Source organism: Carassius auratus, chromosome 48 (genome assembly GCF_003368295.1).
Source record: "Carassius auratus strain Wakin chromosome 48, ASM336829v1, whole genome shotgun sequence".
NCBI classification, from domain to species: Eukaryota; Metazoa; Chordata; class Actinopteri; order Cypriniformes; family Cyprinidae; genus Carassius; species Carassius auratus.
In genome coordinates this window covers 4,316,438-4,336,923 of record NC_039290.1, presented here as the reverse complement: position 1 = coordinate 4,336,923, position 20,486 = coordinate 4,316,438, and the positions used below count along the sequence as shown (strand labels likewise).

The following is a 20,486-nucleotide window of genomic DNA, read 5'->3' as shown; positions in this document are numbered from 1 at the left end:
AAAGTGGTTTTCACATTAAATTTACACACAATATATTTGAAATAATCCTAAAACAATAAAAATGCAACTATAATTCTTAGAAGTAGCAATACTACTACTTTTACTACTAATAATAATACAACTAATTGATAATTTATTTTATAAACAGTTAATGTTTCAGAAAAGCAACCAAGAAGACTTTTACTTTGGAATGCAGTTATGTCACTCATCAACCGGAAGCAGAGCTGTGGTAAATTACCCACAACCGCCTGCTTCATTCGAGGAGATTCTCGTTTGTTCATTGACTGGAGTTATTTGCCTTTTTTTTTCTTAGTATTTTTATTTATTTTTCCAAATATCTTGTAAAAGAGCTGCAATGGCGCAGTATAAGGGAGCGGCGAGTGAAGCGGGGAGAGCGATGCAGCTCATGAAGAAGAGAGAAAGAGAGCGAGAGCAGCTCGAGCAGCTCAAACAGAGGATAGCAGAGGCATGTGAACCTGAGGAACAAACACAACCACAACATACAAACTTATTCTTATGCTTATTCAACCTGTTCTGACTACAGTCCTGCTCTAAATAGCTGCAGGGTTCCCTCATAAATCTAATGTCATATAAAGTTTTCCATTATATAGCTTAATATATATTGTGTAACCCAGAATATGATTATTATTTATCTTGTCCATTCTAGACATCATAAAGTCACGTTATGCTAAACCAATTAGTGTAGTTTATGTTTTAATGTAAACATTACTATTTTAATTAAAAACATTACTGGCTCCTCATTTCCATATTAACAACACTGAGTATAATTATCACAGATTTCTCAAAAAATATGCTCGTTCATTAGTTTAGTATACGTAAAATCATGTGCTTGTCAAATTGTAATCATGATGTGTTCACAGATATGTTCATAGGGTATGCACTTAAGTAATTTATGATAGCAATATATGATATACCATAATATTTTTTAAATAATTCTAGGGCTGTCAAATGATCAATCGTGATTACCTGCAACGAGAATAAAAGTTTTTGTTTACATAATATGTGTACTGTTTGTATTTATTATGCATATATATAAACACACACACACACACACGCATGTATATATTTAAGAAAAATATGTTTTGTTGATATATAAAATATGTATATTTACATATATCAATTATATGTATGTATGTATATATATATATGTGTGTGTGTGTGTAAATATTTATAAATATAAATATGTATGATTGTGTATTTATACATAATTGTTTGACAGCACTTAATAATAATTGAATAATAATTATTTTACAATCAATGATAAAACATTATTTACTTTTTTGAAGCTACTCTGTCAACTACTGATCTGTAAACTTGATGTAATGAAAACCCAAGTTGCTCTAAACAGATTTTACTTTATGTACAACATTCAGCCTAAATGACCTTAACCTTTTCCTTTCCAGGACAACATGGTGAAGTCCAACATTGATAAAAAGTTCTCGGCTCATTATGACGCCGTGGAGCAAGAGCTCAAGTCCAGCACTGTTGGTAAGTGAATATTAGAATTGTTCTGACTTATTACAGATCTGAAAAAGACATTATTGCTATGACTAGAGCAGATGTCTCACTATCATTAGATTGTCTTAACACTGAAAAATACTTCAATTTTTATCTTCTGAATTTGGCAACACTAGTCATAATGCATATCCTCCGTTGGAATCATTTTATTTAAGCCAAAAGGCTAAATTTGTAGGGTGAATTCTCACTTTTTGTCTTTAAGATGACTGTGAAAAAATATCCAATTAATTCTGTTTTAATTCGCTGTATGAGTGAAGTATGTTTTTCTCTGCAGGTCTGGTGACTCTGAATGACATGAAAGCGAAGCAGGAAGCTCTGGTCAAAGAACGAGAGAAACAGCTTGCCAAGAAGGAGCAGTCAAAGGAGCTACTGCTGTAAGCCATTTTCATTCATTTGAACTTTGCTTTTTTTTAAAATGGTCTTTGCTAATTAATTGATGTAGAAAGTTAAGTTCATAGGTTTAGCGTTTTTTTTTTTTTTTACCTGTTGCAAATTTATCAGATAAAAATGTATTTATTGAACTTCTATTTCAATGGTGACTGTACCTTATTCCATATTTTTTAAGTCCAATTACCTGTTACCTACAATATTGTCGCTGACTGGGGGCATCAAAAAAAGGGAGTGAGCTCTGGGGCTCTTTACAGAGACTTTTCTTTACGGTCAGCCAGTGTGTCTGTGTTTTCCTTCAGCTGTGTCTCAATTGGCTTTAGCTGCATTCGTCAGTAATAATGATCTAACTTGTAAAAACCCACTCCTCCGTTGGTCTTCATAAACTGTAGAGCTTCACATTTAATTCTCAGCCTCAGCTCTGCCCAGATAAATTTAGAAGTCAGATTTAGTAATTTTTTAACCGCCTTGTAAGACGGCTGAACACTGGTGAATACATCCTGCTTTTCTTTTGTTTCTTTTTTCTTTTAAAATCGGTGTACGGTTTGATCTTAAAGCTTCATGTTTGGGCTATTCTTGTAGGAAGCTGGAGAAACAGAAGGAGAAGAAAAGAAAGGAAGAGCAGAAAAGGAAGATTGCCAGTTTATCCTTCAGTCCAGATGAAGGAGAGGTAGAAGAAGAGGAGGAAGAGGAACCCGAGGAAGAGATATGTATGACATTTTACTTTGCAGTTTTCCACAGAAGTTGGAACAGATGTCTACAAAACTGTCACTCTTTCGAACAAATGTTTCAGTAAGCTATCAATAAGTGCAGATATTTAATACCAAACCATATTTAAATGCATTCTGCATATTTAGCCTAAAAACGGCATAAAAATTGTGAAAAGGTCTGCATATTTAGTATTGCTAATGAATCTAAGATTTTTAATTCCTAACCAGTATTTTAAAGCTGTGTAGCCAATATGTTAAATTGCTTTTATTACGGCAATAACAGCTATGAAGTAGTTCTATAAAAATTTTTTATTGTGTTTAAATGTTTTACACTAATAACATTTTGAATGTGTTTAACAGGCATACATGTAAAGAAGAAAAAACTAGGGAAGAACCCAGATGTGGACACCAGTTTCCTGCCAGACAGGGACAGAGAGGTAAATATTGTAGAATTTAGAATATCCTGAATAAATATGTAGTTTATATTCAATAAACCGAATACAGAAGCAAAAATAAATAAACTGCATAAAACAATTGCATTTGCTTTCTATGTGTGGAGGGCTCTTTTTAGGGCTGTAAAGCCTATTTAAAAAAAGCCTCTTTTTATTTTAATTGACTGAACACACTTTTCCACATCTATACATTGTTTAAAATAGTTATAAAGAACAGTTTAAATGGACAGTTTAATCAGACAAATGACTATGTAATATCTCTATGTAAAAATGGAAATAATATTTTAGAAAGAGAAGAGAAGAGAGGAATGTTCTGCAGGAACACACACCTTCACTCTGAACACTGTAACCTGTTACTGTCATTTCTTTTTTCTGTAAATGTTAGAAACATCTTACGATCACACTCTGTTATTCCTTTACTGTTACTATCATAAAATACTTGAATTACTGTTGACTTTTAAACCTAAATTTAACATCCTATTACAGATATATCAACTAAGTGAATATTATTACGCTGAATATTAATTTATACCTCTGTACTGCGTTCGGTCTGTTTGACGCGCATGTGACGGCGCCCTTTCAAGTCTGAAGTTCAACGCAGACTGTCAGGACGAGCCTTCAAGCAAAATAGAAACATTCACCTGAATATGTAACATTTACAGAAAAAGGACGTTACCGTAAAATGCAGTTCATGTGCTGAGGAAACCTAGCTTTCTCATTAAACACCACATGCATCTGTCAAAGCACCTGACAGGACGAGCAGTGTTAAACACTTTGCTAATGCATTAGCTTGAAGTTTAAAATCAAGCATTCTCATGTTTAGGTCAGCTCGGATCATGCATTTTTCCTGCAGCAACTGGTATTTTTAGATGCATTTTGTCCATATAAAAATGCTTTTTTCACTGCTGCAGTGTGATGTGACTGGAGGAAGTTTTCCATGTGCGGTGGGCAGACGCAACTAATCGATAATAACAATTGTTGTTGATTATTTTCATTGTCGATTTTATCAATTAGTTGTATATATATTTTTTTTTCAGCATAGCATTTTTTCTTTTTCAGCATTAGCTTTTCTGATATGCCGTCAACTGCCATTTTTCTTTAAACCTTTTAAGAGTCTTTAGTTTTAAAGCCCTCTCATTTTTGTTGCTTGTCGTCCATGACTGTATACTCATGAACTCTTAAAAATTTGTGACATTTTTTTTTGTAGTATTTAGTAGCTTTAAGCATTTAAAAAATACAGTTGATTATGGGAAAACATATCTAAAAGCTTATGAATAAGATGTTTTGTGTATGTAACTGTGCATGAAATGTTTCAGGAAGAAGAAAATCGATTAAGAGAAGAACTCCGGCAGGAGTGGGAAAGAAAACAAGAGAAGATCAAAAGTAAGATATGAAGAAATTATCTTTTATTTAATATTTCTGAAATTGGTCAAAGATGCAGTTAAAACTATAGACTTGTTCCTGATCTTTGACTTGTCTAGTCATAAATCCTCATGCAACCACCAGCCAAAAGCAGCATACTACAAACCAGTTTTTTTGGCTCTTTTTAGGTGAAGAAATTGAAATCACTTTCAGCTACTGGGATGGTTCAGGACATCGCAAAACTGTCAAGGTAAATGCAGGTTATCCAATTTTCTAACTTAAGAAAACTACACGTAACCCAAAATTTGCTACATTGTTGCTACCATGTTGCATGTGCAAACTGGACAAACATGTTCTAATGCATGCTCTGTGTTGTAAAAGTGTGCTCCATTCAGTTAAATATACATTTGTTTGTGTAGATGAAGAAAGGCAACACAATTCAGCAGTTTCTCCAGAGGGCCCTGGAAGTTTTGAGAAAAGACTTCAGTGAGCTGAGGTAAACCCATTCCTTAACTCCTGCTATTAAAACACTTTTAAGGACACGATAATTAGTCCAGCTATAGTTGACAGTTGTAGAGTTTCTTAAAATCTTTTAGCTGTGTAAAATTACTTGAAAGTACTTATGAATAGTGTAGATAATCCCAAGTTTCAGGCATGGATTCTGAGTTAATAAATGTGTTAGTTTGTGTAAATACAGTACAACTCACAATAAGTAAATATCATAAAGCATATTTAATTTTCAAGTTTGCTGTTAGTGTCATGTAACTGGTGTTGAATGAATACTCTGTGAGTAAAGAAGGCTTCTTATGTTGTATGTTTTTGTGATTCAGATCAGCAGGTGTGGAGCATCTGATGTACATTAAAGAGGATTTGATCATTCCACATGTGAGTAAGGTTTCCACAACAAAACGAATGCTTTCGAAGGATCAAAACTTCAAGTGCTTGTGTAAATGTTTATTCTTCTAAAACTTCTCTTATGTAAGACTAAATCATTGCACAATGTGTTACTGTTAACAATTCACAAAGCCTATGCAACGCATAAATGTCAGAATTTGTGACAAGCACATCTACACATTTGACAACGTAAACTGCTTTACAATGTTTTAAGGGCATTTTAGTAAGCGTTTCCTTAAATACAAAGAAAGGCATAAGCAAAACACAGATTATAATTCATTTGTCCTGTAAAAAAAACACATCTTTCAGACACTAAAAACACGCTTTTCTTGCAGCACCACAGTTTCTATGATTTCATTGTCACAAAAGCAAGAGGCAAAAGTGGTAAGTTCCTACTTTATCCCCCAGATTAAGTTTGACAGGCTTTCATGTGGCTGGTATTATTTCACACATGACTCAGACAACAGCTATTGAATTTAACACTAGCCTGCTGTTTTCTGTGTTGTATCTTTGTTTATGGCACTGATTGAGTCTTTCATCTTTCTCCTCAGGGCCTCTTTTCAATTTTGATGTGCATGATGACATTCGGCTGGTGAATGATGCCACTGTTGAGAAAGATGAGGTAAGGCTGACTGTCAGCATAATGTCTGATCCACATTTTGGGCAAGAACCAGCCACAATATATATATATATATAGCCTTGGCTACATTCAAAAAATCGTTGTCTCTTCATGTATCTAGTCTCATGCGGGAAAAGTGGTGCTGAGGAGCTGGTATGAGAAAAACAAACACATCTTCCCTGCCAGCCGCTGGGAGCCATATGATCCCGAAAAGAAATGGGACAAATACACTGTGAGTATTTGCAGGCCAGTCATTGTTTTTTTCTTTGCATTTGCATTAAAAACCTGTTCTGTCTTGACTCTAAAATTGCTATTTTACTTTTCTGGATTGAATTCAAGTCTACACTTTGCCCACAGCTTTATGTTCAGGAGCAGAACCATATGAAAGAAACTTTGTTGCATGTGTAATCATGACATGGTCTGACATGATCCTAATTAAAACTAAAAACCTATGTGTCCCAGCACTAGCTAAAAAGGTTTTTGATTGATGACAACAAGAGTACAAATAAATCACGACAATGTAGTGTGTCCACTGGGGTTAAAAAGATACTTTGGTTGGATTCATAGCATGTTAACACAAATTTCGCATTGCTTTTCAGATTCGGTGAGATGCTAAATCTACAAGAGTTCCTGAACGATCTTACTGTATTGTTGGTTTTATTGCTACCAGGCAGCAAAATGCTTCATCTTGCATAGAACTTTTGAGTGTCTATAACTGTTTGGACCCACGTTTTCATTGTATGAAGATGATGCCTAAACCAGGCCGATTGTGAATTCTGTCTTACGCTCGTACTCAGATCTTGCACAGAGCTAACCTGACATGTTCTCCTTGATTGTAAATAAAGTCATGACTGTTTCCATGATCTCTTGAATCTCATTCAAAAAATAAATTCCTCATTTATGTACCGTTGCGAGTTTTCCTGTTGAATCATTTCATAATTGCTCCATTGCTGCTGCCAGCACTTTAGAAGATTGTTGTTGTTCACGTATTGAAAGATTTGTAGTTTCCTGGAATAAAACCCAACATTGTTGGATCTCAAATGTGAGGTTGTACAGCCATGTCAAATCATAGACTATCAATCTGTCATGGTGCGTTTCGTGGAATTGCAGTTCGGGGAACCCCAATATAATTTACACAGATGCAGAATGTTGTTTTTGGCCATTGGCTTGTTAGTTCTGCAGGAATATGTGGTGGTGTGAGGTTATTAAGGTCATTATTCCATTTGCACTGTTGAGTGCAAAGCCAAAAACAACTTCAAAACAGACAGGATAGCAGGTTAAGCATACCTGGTGGCACAGCAGATGTATTTTGACAGCGTCTTCAGCTCTAATATTTCCCCCCAGGCCACCACACCCTCAGTTGCTGTTGTTTTTATTCCCAACCCTTTGCCTACCTCCTCCCATTCCACTTTTACTCAACTGATCTTTAGCTCTTCACGAGACCTAAGACGGCTTATCTGCTTCGAGGACGTAGCTGTGCTGGGGATTGTAGACAGTTTTCAGGGTTCTTCAGACACCTGAAGGGAGCGGGATGCGGCCACCCATGCTTATCCTTCATCTGCTTCTGTTGGTCAGCTTGTCCCTCTGTGCCCATGGTGAACAAATGTCTTGCAGACCTCAGAACTGCACGCTTGAATGCATCCGTCGGGTAAGACTTCATATTTTGACTTGCAGATTAGTGTGTTAAAATTTAAGTAATCAGTTGTGCTTTTTTTTTTGATCCATTCTGCAAAGCATTAATGTTAGTTTTTCGAGGCAATATAACCAAATGCAAAATATATATTGTAGTACACACACTAAATGTCATGATTAAACATGACCAAGAAAAAAAATATATCAAAAAGTTGGGGCTCAAAATTCCCCAATGAGAATCCGATGAATATGTGGATGTGAAAATGAAATAATTTAAACCTGGAAATGAAGTTTTAGAAATATTGTCATACACATAATTTTTTTTAAATTGTCATCTATGTATTATTTATATATTTTTATATTTTATTTTAGCATAATAATAAAAGTTTAATGCACCTTTGTGTGTTTTTCATACATTAGAATACCAGAATAAGTATGCAATTTCATTTTTTCAATAATATATCTGTTACACTGAATGACGATGGGACATTTTATTTTCACAAAAGTTACTTAAAACATTAAAGTAGACACTTGCCTGTAATATGCGTATAAAATCTCTTTTGTAAATGTAATTTTGCATATTTGATTCGGACCCCAAAATGTAAAATGTAATACACTTTTTTTTCCTATTCACTGCGCAAGCTTCACTTTTACTCCTAACAGTTGTTCTCCCAGATTAAGAGCATTTTAAACTCATTTCATGATATTTATCTGTATCTGTGGCTTTCTTTTTGCTCATTTGTTTCACTCTCATGCTCCCTGAAGATTTCTGAGACCATCTCCTGTATCTGGTTTTTCAGGTTTCTTCAGATCATGTGCATAAGTGTGCATTTTTTATACTATCAGCCTTGTTTAGTTTTATTATAGGATGAATCGTAGTATTTGCATGTTTAAGCACTTACAAAGGCAAAGCAAAATCCATTCTATCTTTTTTAAAATTGCTATATATATATTAAAGAGTACAATGTATTTTCAGGGAGATCCCAGATGTGAATACTGCAGAATCTCAGCAGACGATGTACAGATATCTCCCAGCATTCCGTCCTCCAGCCCTTTTGGAAGTAAGTCATTATTATGTCCCGTTATTAGCACTCCTAGACCTAATGAAACAACAAAATCCAGCTCTGGAACTCATGTAAGTCATTTGATTGCTGAGCAAGCGTGATAGACATTTACTTAAAACAACCTATGTACAATGTTGTAGATAAACCATCAATGAGGTGAGCTTTGTTTTACAGCTTTACATTGAATTTGATTCAATTGTTGTCTTTTTAGCTTTATTTTTGAGATTTAAGACAAGAAGTAAATGATTGTTGAAGTCTTGCTGGTGTGTGTGTGTGTGTGTGTGTGTGTGTGTGTGTGTGTGTGTGTGTGTGTGTTTAATTGATGCATGTTGTGCCTAGAAGACTTACATCCACTGCTTCACTAAATGAAAACATTTGGAGAAAGGTGTTTACATTTTCTTTTACAGCAATCAGTGCTGACACATACCAAAATGATGATTTGTATTTGTACAGCTATTTAGAATTGTTTGCACATGTTGTGTAAGAATTAATTAAGCAGTCTTCTACAGGTTGTGTGATGTAGGAACATTACTCTCTCTGTTAGATTTGTATCTCCAGTTGTTGCGATAATTTCACTAAACAAAACACGTTGGTTTGCGGTTTAATCAGGTGCAGCATTTGTGGGAATCATTTTTATATTTGGATTTACTTGAGCCAAGATATATCTGTATACATATGTATGATTGTTCTTTCCAGATGCTTTCCAAGACGAGCTCATTATGATTCTCTGTCTGATGTTTCGGGTGTTTTTAACTGCGACAACATCTCCAAGAATTCTACTGTTCAACAATGTACCTAATCGTTAATCTATATAAGGTGTACTAACTTTAAAAGCTTTCGTCAGAATACATGACTGTGAAATTGTTGTTGTATTTGTGTTATAGACAGTGTTGGGGAAAGTTACTTAAATAATGCATTACAATATTGCTTTACTCCCTAAAAAATTAACTAACTGCATTAGTTACTTTTTATGGAAAGTACTTATAACTTTTATTTAACTTTTTCTCACCTGGGCTGGGCTTGCTTGTTTGTTTTTATAAAATAAAAGATTATATTTTTGGCAAATGTGAAAAAGCCCCTACACAGCAAAAGTGAAATGAATAAGCTCGAGGCTGATGATAATGTCAATTGACAAACAACTCAAACAAACCTTTTAGCTGTGCTTAATTCATTTTGAGGAATACAAAATGTGTTTATGTGCAACTGAGTTAAGTAAATGCATGTTCAGGTCTTAGAATCCAACTCACACACAACATTAATATAAGCTCCTCCTTTAATATTTTCACATAAATAAATAAATAATGGTTCTGACCTGCAAAGTATATTTTCTGTATTAAAATTGCATTATATCCTATGGAAATGTAAATATATGTATACAATTTGTTTATCTGTAAACTGATTCTTATGTATCCTCTCTTCTTTTTTATTTTCTTTTTTCTTGTTCCTTCTTTTTGAGGCATGTGAAATGTTTTTGTTATATAGTGGGATAAGGCACTGTACATGCTACTTGTGGACAAAAAAGCATAAAAACTTTCGAATAAGCCAAAAAAAAAAAAACCTCTGCGCTTACTCCTGATTTCTCTCAACATGGGGACAGGGGGAGAGCTGTCAGTTAATTAATGGGAAAAGAAAGTAACTGGCCTTACTTCTTTGAAAAAGTTACTCAGATTTTTTCTTATAAATTAATTTTTTTTAAAAACGGATTACGTAACTTTCATTACTTGTAATGTGTTACACCAAACACTGGTTATAGATATAACAATTCTACAATATTGCCAGTAATGTTGTTTAGTAAAAAAAAAAAAAAACGTTAATTTACTTTTATGTATTTATGGTAATTTACGGTAAAGTTTTTTTTTTTCAATCTATACAAAGGTACAAGAAATTTCACTAGGTGTAAAATGAACAGTCCATTAAGACAACAGCAGCACATTTAGTATTACTGTGTAGTAACTCCTCTCATTGGCCAGGTTGTGTGCCTTGGCCTTGTCACTCTTTTCTAGGTGAGGAAACCCCAGAGGTCTGCAAGCATTATGTACATGCACCACGCAATATTCAGATTGAGTTTGAAGCCAATGAAGAACCAACATATGATGCTATTACTGTGTCATGGAACCCAAGCCTATACGGTAATGTAGATACAACACATCCATCCATCCATTCATCTATCTTTCTGTCTAGATCTATTAGTAGTAGTATTAGTAGTAGTAGTGTCTGATTGTATTAATTGGCATGGAGAGGCTGGATAAAAAGCCACTGGGAAATGGAAAAAAAGAGAGAAAGCCTGGACTGAGATCTTGTGCATGGATGTGGAGAATAAGAGCTGTACAGTCAGTACTTGATCTGAAAAGGGTCTGTTTATGGAAACTTTGTTTTGTTCCTTCATTGTTAATAAAAATGCCAAATCAAAGTAAGTCAACACTGTGTTCCTCCTCCTACACTCTGGAACACCTTAAAAAACTCTGGAAGGAAGAAGAAATGCTGCCGCAGTCATGCAGTCCCTGTAAGATTTGCCATTTGCGGAGGTCATCCATTTTCTCTAGGGACTCAAGAACACCATCCTGCACTACTACTAAAAAAAAAGCAGACGCTTTTATCCAAAGCGACTTACAGTGCATTCAGGCTATACATTTTTACATATCATGTGTTCCCGGGGAATCGAACTCCCAACCTTGTGCTTGATAGCGCAATGCTCTATACCAATTCAGCTACAGGAACACTAGTAGACACAAGGGATGATCAGGAACCTCAATTGCAAGCAATTGGGCAGGCACAGCGGGAGGTCCGCTGACAGTTCCAGAGCTGGATGGACTGGGAGGTTTGGGCTGGGGGGTCTCCCATCTGCCCCACCCCCTGCCCACTCATGTGCCTTTAAACAAGATGGGTCCTCAGAATGATTAAGAGGCATTTATCGACATCTTTGAGAGGACCACTGAGGCATGGGGGTGGCTCCAGTCCAATTGGCAAGTGTGCCTCATCCTGCTACTTTCGAAAGAGGCAAAGATGGCTGCATAACAGCTGCCAGTCCAGAACCTCCTGGTTCGGTTGGCCGGCCTTAGCCCTGTGCAGCAGCACCAGCGCTAGAGCTTCAGAACGTTAGACCTGGGGGACAGTGACTGGTCCTTTGTGATGGCTCAGCAACTCCAGGACATCTGCTGGAAGTGTATGTTGGCTGGGGGTAGCATTGTTGTGCAAATCATCGACCGAGCGGTGCTGGAACAGTTAATTGTGCAACTGCCAAAGAAAACCATGCAGTGGGTCCATTTCAATCACCCAGTGATGCTGGACCTAGCCATTCAACTGGCGGAGGACCAGATAGTGGCGTCCCCCAGAGGTTGGCGAGTCACTATCAACGGTCTCTCTCTCTTTCCACTCCCTTTTGGTTTCCCCAGCTCCCTGTTCCTCTAGACCGGTCCCTTCCCTTAGTTCCAGTGGAAATCTCCCTCCTTGAGCCCAACCCCCAATGGAGGTATGGTCTGGCTCCTGAACCTACAGCTGGCCTGAGAGCCCCACCCAGGGGCTAGGTAGGGGGCCAGGCCGAACGAGTCAATTCCTTGACCCTCTTCCTGCCACAAGGGTGGTCTGGGTCAGCCTGTTGGCATTGTGGGGATCCAGGACACTATGTTGATCGGTGTCTGGTGATGGAGATGGGGACATTGATCTGGGCTCCAGACACACCGTAGGCTGCCCCTGATCAAGCTGGGTTGTACCAAATATTATTAAGGGGGGTACTTATCAGGCTTCGAAGGATTCAGGATGTAACCAAGCCTTAATTCATCAAACCCTTATTCAGCCCGAGCCATTGAGTAAGAGCTGAGTGGTTCAGGTGCGTTGTGGGCATTGGGGTGTGGTGAAGTATCCCTTAATGTCATTTGCTATTCAATTTCAGGACAAAAGCATAGTGTGGCGGATGGAGTTAGCCCGCACCTCAGACATCAACTAATTTTGGGGACAAATTGTCCAGCTTTTAGTCATTTATTAGGATATTTACTGTATGTGCGGATGTCTCTTGGAAGAACGGAGAATGGAGAAGAGGAGCAGTCACACAGTTAGGAGAAGGTGAACCAGGACCAATGACCTGAGCCAGAGGAACAGAGCGCTGTCAAGAAGCTAATCCTCACAGTGCGGGATGATTTTCTCCTGGAACAGTCCCAGGCTGAAATGTTGAAAAATGCATTTAAACAGGTCTGTTCTGTCGATGGGCAGCTTCTACATCTGGCTCAGCCACTGTCCTTAATTTTCTTTTTTAAAAGATAGGTTGTATCGAGTGACCTAAGACGTTTAGGCAAAGCAAGAAACTCTTGCTTCCAGATGTTTTTGGAAACGCACAGTTTTGTTCCTTTGGAGTTAATAAAAACTCAAAAAGTCTAAGCAAGCCAACCCTGTTTTCTTCCTTCCAGACTCTGAACCTCCTCACAGTTCAATCTGTATCTGCCATGTAATAGCCGATAAATCTAATATGGCAATACATTTAATTCCAAACAACTATCCTTCTGTCCATCTGTCTATCATTCTGTCTATATCTCGATCTAAGTATTTGACTGATTTACACAGGTATTGCATTCTTACGTGGATTTCAAGTGACCCTTCAGGCTCTTGGTGGGTCTCAGGTCTTATGTCAGCTCTTTCTTCTGGGTACCAATCTATCGCTCACCCCTGCACATGCCCAGAGGGTATGTTAAATAATGTTTATTATTTAATAAAAACTGTACAATAATTTTTCCAAAATTAATTCTAGATTAACACATTAAATCGACAGACAGCCCCACATTCTACATCTTTTATATGTTGAGCTATTTGAACCCTGTTTTTTCTTTATGGCTTTCTATTGCATGTGCCTAATGTTCAGTTCATTTAACATATTTCCACAGGTGTATCACTCAGATCCCTTCACACATCTGTCTTTGGATAGCGAGTACGTCGTGACTGTCATGGCACTGCCCGTCCCCGAGCAGTGGGACCAGTTCTATCAGAGGAAACTGTTTTTCACACGCAGTAAGAGTTTCTCTGGTTAAAAAACAAAGAAACAAACCCTGTAATTAGTTTTATAGGTATAAGCAGTGTTGACAACCTGCCACCACACATTTAGGAAATCAGTTGTCAACTTTTAATAAACCTGTCAAGCACTTCTTATGTGTTTTCAGCATGCCCTGAAAAAAATGGCCTTGAAGAGTGTAAGAAAGGTGAGTGTCGTAGTTATCACTTGCATTCTGTTGTTCATGGCACATATAGGCATAAGATGTGTGCATTCATGTATATTTTGTCAATCATTCTAGACTGGTATCCCAGATACGTTGAAGTCCACCAGGAGAACCGGGATGTTTACGTGACCTTTAACCTTGCACCCGAGAACTTCAAAGTCCATCAGTATTTTTCATCATGTTTTGGAGGTGGCCTACGAAATTACACAAGCATTAAACCAGTGAGGTTTTTTTTATAACAATGAATAGATTTGTACAATATTTGTAACGAAGTGTAAAATGAATAAATAATTGAAATAAAAATAAATTCTTATCTGTTAAATCAGAATATGATTGTTGATGTCCTCCTAGGATTTCAGTGTCAATAAGACACATCACACCTACCGATTGCAGAATCTCCGAGCAGGTACAAACTACACCTGTGAGGTGAGTCTTCATTTTAAAAGTGAAAATGACATACAGCCAAGTATGGTGACCCATACTCTTTAACCCATTCCAAAGTGCACACACACACTCGGAGCAGTGCGCAGCCATTTATGCTGCGGCACCCGGGAAGCAGTTGGGGGTTCAGTGCCTTGCTCAAGGGCACCTAAGTCATGGCATTGAGGGTGGAGAGAGAGATTGTTGTACATTCACTCCCCCCACCTACAATTCCTGCCACCCTGAGACTCAAACTTGCAACCTTTGGATTACAAGTCCAAATCTCTAACCATTAGGCCACGACTTCCCCAGTTTAAATGGGTGTGTGTTGCTTTGGTGTACTCTATTATTAAATCAAAAGTTATGTAATTTTATCTCTCATTCTGTCACAACCATTCAGACATAAAACGCTGTGCCAATAGTCTTCTGCAAATAAGTAGCTGTGCAGTTCTTGCTGTCATTTTCTAAATGTATAACTTCCAGCTGTTTTTTTCTTCTTTTTTTTTTTACAACAGCAGTTTATGATTTTATTACATGTTGAGTAGTTTTTGTCCTTTTCCTCCCTCCAGATTGCTGCTGATGTTGTGGATGCAGTCAGGAAAACATTCATTGTTGTAATTAAACATAGTTCTGAAGGTATTTTGAACCGTCACATTTAGTGTAAACCAATAAAGACATGTTCAGTGACAAGGAGGAAAAAATGTCTTACATACACTGCTTTCAACAAGTGCAGTACCTACATGTGGAGCAACATGCCAGGCAGCTTTTAAATCGACAACACCCACTGAAACTGTTACTTCAATGAAAAACCCAGTGTCGTAATCGGTTTGGTAATTTTCTTTCTCACGATCAGAACCGCCGACTTCACACTTCACAGAGAGCTCTTCACTAATGGTGCTCTTGTCTGTGGGAATCCTGCTTACTGCTACCGCAGTGCTCACCTTCATCGTTGTCTACAAGAACCGACTCAAAAAGAAAACAGTTCAGACCAAAATGAGACCAGGTTTGAATTTTATAATGGTATTTCTTTGACAAATTGGTCATCAACAAAACTGGGACATTGTTTTCTACTAAAATGTCCATGTTGTTTTGTATTAATGGGGAATTGGGTTGTTTTTTCCTGTTTGTCAGAGATCATTGAACATTACTATGACAAAAAACTGGATGAAGGACAGTGTGTTTTGCTGGACAGAACCGCCCGCCCCCCTCGCCTCCTGATTTGCTACTCAAGTAATGATGGTCCTGCCCACGTCAAAGTCGTGCTGCAACTAGCTGTGTTTTTGCAGAAGCACATGGCTACCCAAGTAAGTGTATTAAGATTAAATCATACAAAAGACACTGATATTTATTATATGGTCATGAAACCCTAAATTACATTTGTTTGAGATTACTAGACATTTTATGTATTAATAATAGATATGTATCTGCTGCACATTGTAGAAGTTACGTCATGAATTATTTTGAATATTTAAGGATTTATATATTTTTTTTGCTATTTAGTATTTTTTATTATTATTATAGTATTTAGGCTCCTGCATACGTGTGTCCCTACAGAGGTTAAGCAGTTTTGAGATGGATGGATTAATAAATATTGTAGTCTTGTTCCTTAATTGTTATTGTTTTGTTTTGTATAAAAAATGTAATCTAATTAATAGCTTTTATATATATATATATATATATATATATATATATATATATATATATATATATATATATATATATATATATATATATATATATATATTTCCTGTTTTAATTTTCATTAGTAAGCTATATTAATTAGCTTTATTCATTTATTTATTTTTAATAAGTTTGAATTTAATTTTATTTTAGTTAAAATGTAAGATTTCCCTTGTTATTTATGAGAGGGATACACTATACTACTCTTCGATAGTCTTTTTTTTTTTGTCCATAAAAATGTAAAATGAAAAAAATAATTTTAAAGATATAAATAAATAAAATTGACACATTTAAAAATGTAATTATTAGAATTCTTTAAAAATAATGTCTATACAAGGTTATTTTGCCTCCATTTCTTAAAGGGGTCATATGATGCAATTTAAAATTTTCCTTTCTCTTTGGAGTGTTACAAGCTCTTGGTGAATAAAGAAGATCTGTAAAGTTTCAACGACTTAAGTCTCAAATCCAGAAAGATATTCTTTATAAAAGTTAACACTCGTCCACGCCCCCTGAAACGGCTCGTTCTAACACGCCCCCACATGTCTACGTCACTATGTGGGAATATTTGCATAACGCCGCCAAGATGTTCACGCAAATAAATAAGGCGTACCTTTTATTCTCGTTGTAGTATTGTTTTTGCTGCTGCAACCATGTCATATTGACGCTGTGTGTTTCACTGTGAAAGTGAAACTACTTTGTTTGGCCTTCCAAAAGAGGACGATATCTGCTTCGTCATGTCTGGAGCTGATCCGTGCTGATCGCTGAGGAAATACATCAACTTTACACTTTGGATCACCAAATCGGCTTTCCCCGTGGACGAAGCAGCGTCCAGCCTGGGGTCGTACCATGTGGTTGCCACAAGCCCAAGGTACACTCCTTTGCAGAATCCGCCTGCTGCATCGTTCTCAAGACGCCCGCCTCTGCACATTCAAGCTGGCCGTGGCTTACTCTAGGCATCCGGCCTTTGCTCACTCAAGGCCGCGGTGTGTGATGCTGTTTCATTGAGAAAGCAAAACTACAAAAGAAAACACGCCTAGAAATCATGTTTATATCACGTTTATAATGGGTTTTATGTGTTTGTCTCGTCGCACCGGCTGGACAAGGCTTCACAATATGTTAAGTGGAATAACATTTCCGTAACACGTTTGAGGCATTCAGGCAATCACAACATGCTGGATAGCTGGCCAATCACAGCACACCTCGCTTTTCAGAGAGATGAGCCTTGTGATAATCGATGCGTTTCAGAAGGCGGGGCATAGAGGAGAAGCAATAATGTACAGTATGTGGAACATAATGTGTATTTTTAATCTTAAACCTCATAAACATATTTCATTACACTAAATACACAAAATAATGTTCTTTTTAGCGGCATCATATGACCCCTTTAATTCGATTTATTGTTAATACTTCTTTTTCTGTTCAGGTGCATTTGGACTTGTGGGAGGCCTTGAGTATTATGGAGGAGGGCAGTATGGGATGGCACTGCAGGAGACTGAATAAGTGTGACTTTGTGTTGGTCATCTGCTCACAAGGTCTACTTCAGAACCAGTCTGAGGATGAGGAACCATTAGAGAACACTGCTTTGGCTATCGTTTCCATGATCGGAGAGGAGCTGTGCCAAGCCAAAGCATTGGGTCGAGACCTCTCCAAATACATGGTGGCCACTTTTGAGTACTCGCAAGAGTCTGATATCCCAGCAGCACTACGTCTCGCTTCAAGGTACACCTTGACTAAAGACCTACCCTTGCTCTTCTCCCATCTTCATGGAGTGGCTTTGCAGAAGCCCGGAGTTTACCTACAGGTGGAGAACATTTCAGAAAGTGGTTATTGTAAACTCCCAGCTGGGGCTGCACTACAGCTAGCCATCCAGAAGGCCACAGCACGGTTCTCAGATGAGCCTACTGATGAGGAACATGTAGGAATTCCAATAATTTCATAAGGACTTCAAAAACTGTATCAATTAATGGACTCACGCCATTCTGACAAAACAAAGGGAAGTGTGCTATTTGGAAACAGTCCTTTAGGTAGGTTGATTTTTACCGACGGATTCCACCAGGACTTCCATAGCTGCTATTAGTTATCTAACTTTCCTGATTTACATCTTTACATTTTCCTGATTTTTGAATGCCAGACTATAAAAAGCACCATCTAATTTTAACTCAATTGCATCTTGAGCCACTTTAAATTGTTGTGAAAAATATATAAGAGGGATCCTGAAGTATATTGAGGTGACTGAATGCTGTGAATGATTTCTTCATATAAATGTGTATTTGACTTGCCGTTTTTTTTTTTTTTTTGGTCCTGTTGCTTAAGTTCATGCATGTTAAACACCATGTTACAGTGAATATTCTTAGTAATTGCATGCACTTCCACTGCAAATGGAAAAAGAGGACACTCTCGGACAATTTTGCTGTGAATGACTTTAAAATTTTAAGTTTGCTGACCTAAAATTACATTTTTAATATCTTTATTATGTATTGTATAGTGCCAGTTTCTCACAATTGTATTGCTTTGCAACAATCTGTCTTTGTATAACATGAAGGTATATAACTACATTTTATTGTAACAAAATATATTGTGACATCAGTGCATGGTCTTACACTATAAAAATTCAAGGCTCTTTGTATTTGTGTAATGCGTAACCATTTTATTTTTATAATGCAAGGAAATTCAGACACAATTAAAAACACACCCATGTTTGCAGTGTATTAACACATCTCTGTATAAGCTAATGCTTTAATAGTTACATAAAATGTTTAGGAAACTGTATGAATGCATGATGTTTTAAAAATAAACTTTCATTGCTTTTGTAAATATCTAGGGCTATTTTGTCTGACTGATACATGATGTTTTTGAATTGGTGTACAATCTGAAACAGCTGGGTCTTCACACAAAATACCTCCTATTAGAGAGCCTTGAGTTATGAATATGAAATGTATCAACACAACATTACATTTATTACATAAACATTTTTTTTTTGCATTTGATCAATGGCAAATAATTGTCTTTCCAGAATACAGTAAAACAATTGTAAATTCCATTGCCACTAAATCTTGTTATATCTTGCTAAAGCAGTTGGAAACTTGGCAACATCAACAAGAATGAGTTCAAATTTAGCGTAACACACACACACAAAAACCGATGCAGGTGTTTTTTTTTGTATTTTAAACGTTCACCCTTATTCAATTGTGGACTACTACTTTAGAATGAAATCTTTCACTTTGGGCTACACTTTCTTCTAGCTTGTTTTCCATTGAACTATTTCAGTAAATAGTCACACAGGAGCATAATAACCCATTGGAGCAATAACCAGATTTTTTTTTTACAAGAATATGCTAAGCTTAACTGCAGAGTTGGATCAAAATAAATTAGTAAAAAATGACCTTTTTATTGATTTTATGATTAGATATTATTCACACGTTAGCAATAAATAATTCATAATTTAATGATTTCATCATTTAAATGTTGCTTTCTAAAATAGCTTACCACTTGTATTCAGAAGGTCTCTCAGGTTTGTGGACATTCACACAAATTGAGAGGCCACACACCATTTGATCGGGTTTACAAACATTTACATTTTAAGAAGTAATTTCTAAAATTTTAAACATTCCATCAGCTATTGATGAAAACATTCATTTTTATTTATTTATTTATTTTATTATCACTCAGTGGGTTATTACTACAGTATGCGTCTGGAAGGCAGTTGTCTTTCAGACACATTAAAATGTATAAATCATGTTATTTCTTATTGTTATTCCAAGACACTTTGTCAGCTTAACCTCTTTCTCCTCGTATATTTACTTGAGTTTTTAAACTAATAATTAACATATTTAAAACATTTGAACATGCAAATAAACAAATAAAATATTTCTTTTTTAAAGTAAGTGTATTATTTTGATTGTTATTATATAAAAATATTTATTTAAATCTCACATTTTAATTAATTATTAGCTTTTTATTACATCCACAAACTTGGCAAAGTGTAATGTTTAATGCTCTTCATGTTGTAAATAACAATGAATGGAACGTTTTCTTTTTCATGTATTTTTATATCAATAATGTTGCCCTAAATACATCAGCGTGATAAGTTACGTCAAAAGTCATCTAAAAGTAAATAAAATGTGTGATGTGTGATTAGTAATTTACCCAGCACTGTTTTATAGAGCATTTGGTCATTTAAATGCCAAATTAAATATTTATGTAGGCTAGCTGCTAGACCAATCTAATCATTTTGGCCTGTATCGGCCATAACTTGTCAACTTTTCCTGGTAAAATAATTATGGTCACATAGAATGAAATTAATATCATGCAGTTAAAGGCAGTAAATAGATGAAGTCCCAGTAGCGGTCAAATTGATGAATGCTGCCACTATGGTGAAAGCTTGGCTCATGAATATTAATTAATTTACGCCTGCTCCGCTAAAGGAACGTCGGTTTAAAAAAAGTAATATTCATTAGCTCAGCCTTCGCCGTAGTATAATTCTGAACTTCGCCGCTGCAGTCTGATGAATATTCATGAGTAGTTGC

The 20,486-nt window shown here is 36.3% G+C and overlaps 2 protein-coding genes across 2 annotated transcripts; both read left to right on the top strand.

Annotated features, from left to right (window-relative positions):
• Window positions 1-226: 226 nt before the first annotated feature.
• On the top strand, window positions 227-6,873 carry LOC113065557 (protein FAM50A-like). The gene is made up of 13 exons (XM_026236894.1): window positions 227-466; window positions 1,425-1,509; window positions 1,814-1,913; window positions 2,509-2,636; window positions 2,997-3,073; window positions 4,405-4,471; window positions 4,639-4,700; window positions 4,870-4,946; window positions 5,281-5,335; window positions 5,680-5,728; window positions 5,896-5,966; window positions 6,085-6,195; window positions 6,563-6,873. Exons 1-13 carry the CDS (start codon window positions 356-358, stop codon window positions 6,569-6,571), a joined length of 1,002 nt encoding a protein of 333 aa, XP_026092679.1. The 5' UTR covers window positions 227-355; the 3' UTR covers window positions 6,572-6,873.
• Window positions 6,874-7,170: 297 nt separating this feature from the next.
• On the top strand, window positions 7,171-18,776 carry LOC113065556 (interleukin-17 receptor D-like). Its single transcript, XM_026236893.1, has 12 exons — window positions 7,171-7,611; window positions 8,572-8,656; window positions 10,630-10,788; window positions 13,214-13,332; window positions 13,531-13,654; window positions 13,804-13,842; window positions 13,936-14,081; window positions 14,212-14,286; window positions 14,850-14,916; window positions 15,134-15,283; window positions 15,412-15,584; window positions 17,384-18,776. Exons 1-12 carry the CDS (start codon window positions 7,495-7,497, stop codon window positions 17,897-17,899), a joined length of 1,770 nt encoding a protein of 589 aa, XP_026092678.1. The 5' UTR covers window positions 7,171-7,494; the 3' UTR covers window positions 17,900-18,776.
• The last annotated feature ends 1,710 nt before the right edge of the window (window positions 18,777-20,486 follow it).

Excerpts from the sequence above, each read along its gene's own strand:
- LOC113065556 (XM_026236893.1), top strand. The coding sequence starts at position 7,495 with ATGCGGCCACCCATGCTTATCCTTCATCTGCTTCTGTTGGTCAGCTTG. Across the intron at positions 7,612-8,571 it reads CGCTTGAATGCATCCGTCGG|GGAGATCCCAGATGTGAATA; the intron begins GTAAGACTTCAT and ends ATGTATTTTCAG. Across the intron at positions 13,655-13,803 it reads GAAACTGTTTTTCACACGCA|CATGCCCTGAAAAAAATGGC; the intron begins GTAAGAGTTTCT and ends ATGTGTTTTCAG.
- LOC113065557 (XM_026236894.1), top strand. The coding sequence starts at position 356 with ATGGCGCAGTATAAGGGAGCGGCGAGTGAAGCGGGGAGAGCGATGCAG. Across the intron at positions 1,914-2,508 it reads CAGTCAAAGGAGCTACTGCT|GAAGCTGGAGAAACAGAAGG; the intron begins GTAAGCCATTTT and ends CTATTCTTGTAG. Across the intron at positions 2,637-2,996 it reads GGAACCCGAGGAAGAGATAT|GCATACATGTAAAGAAGAAA; the intron begins GTATGACATTTT and ends TGTGTTTAACAG.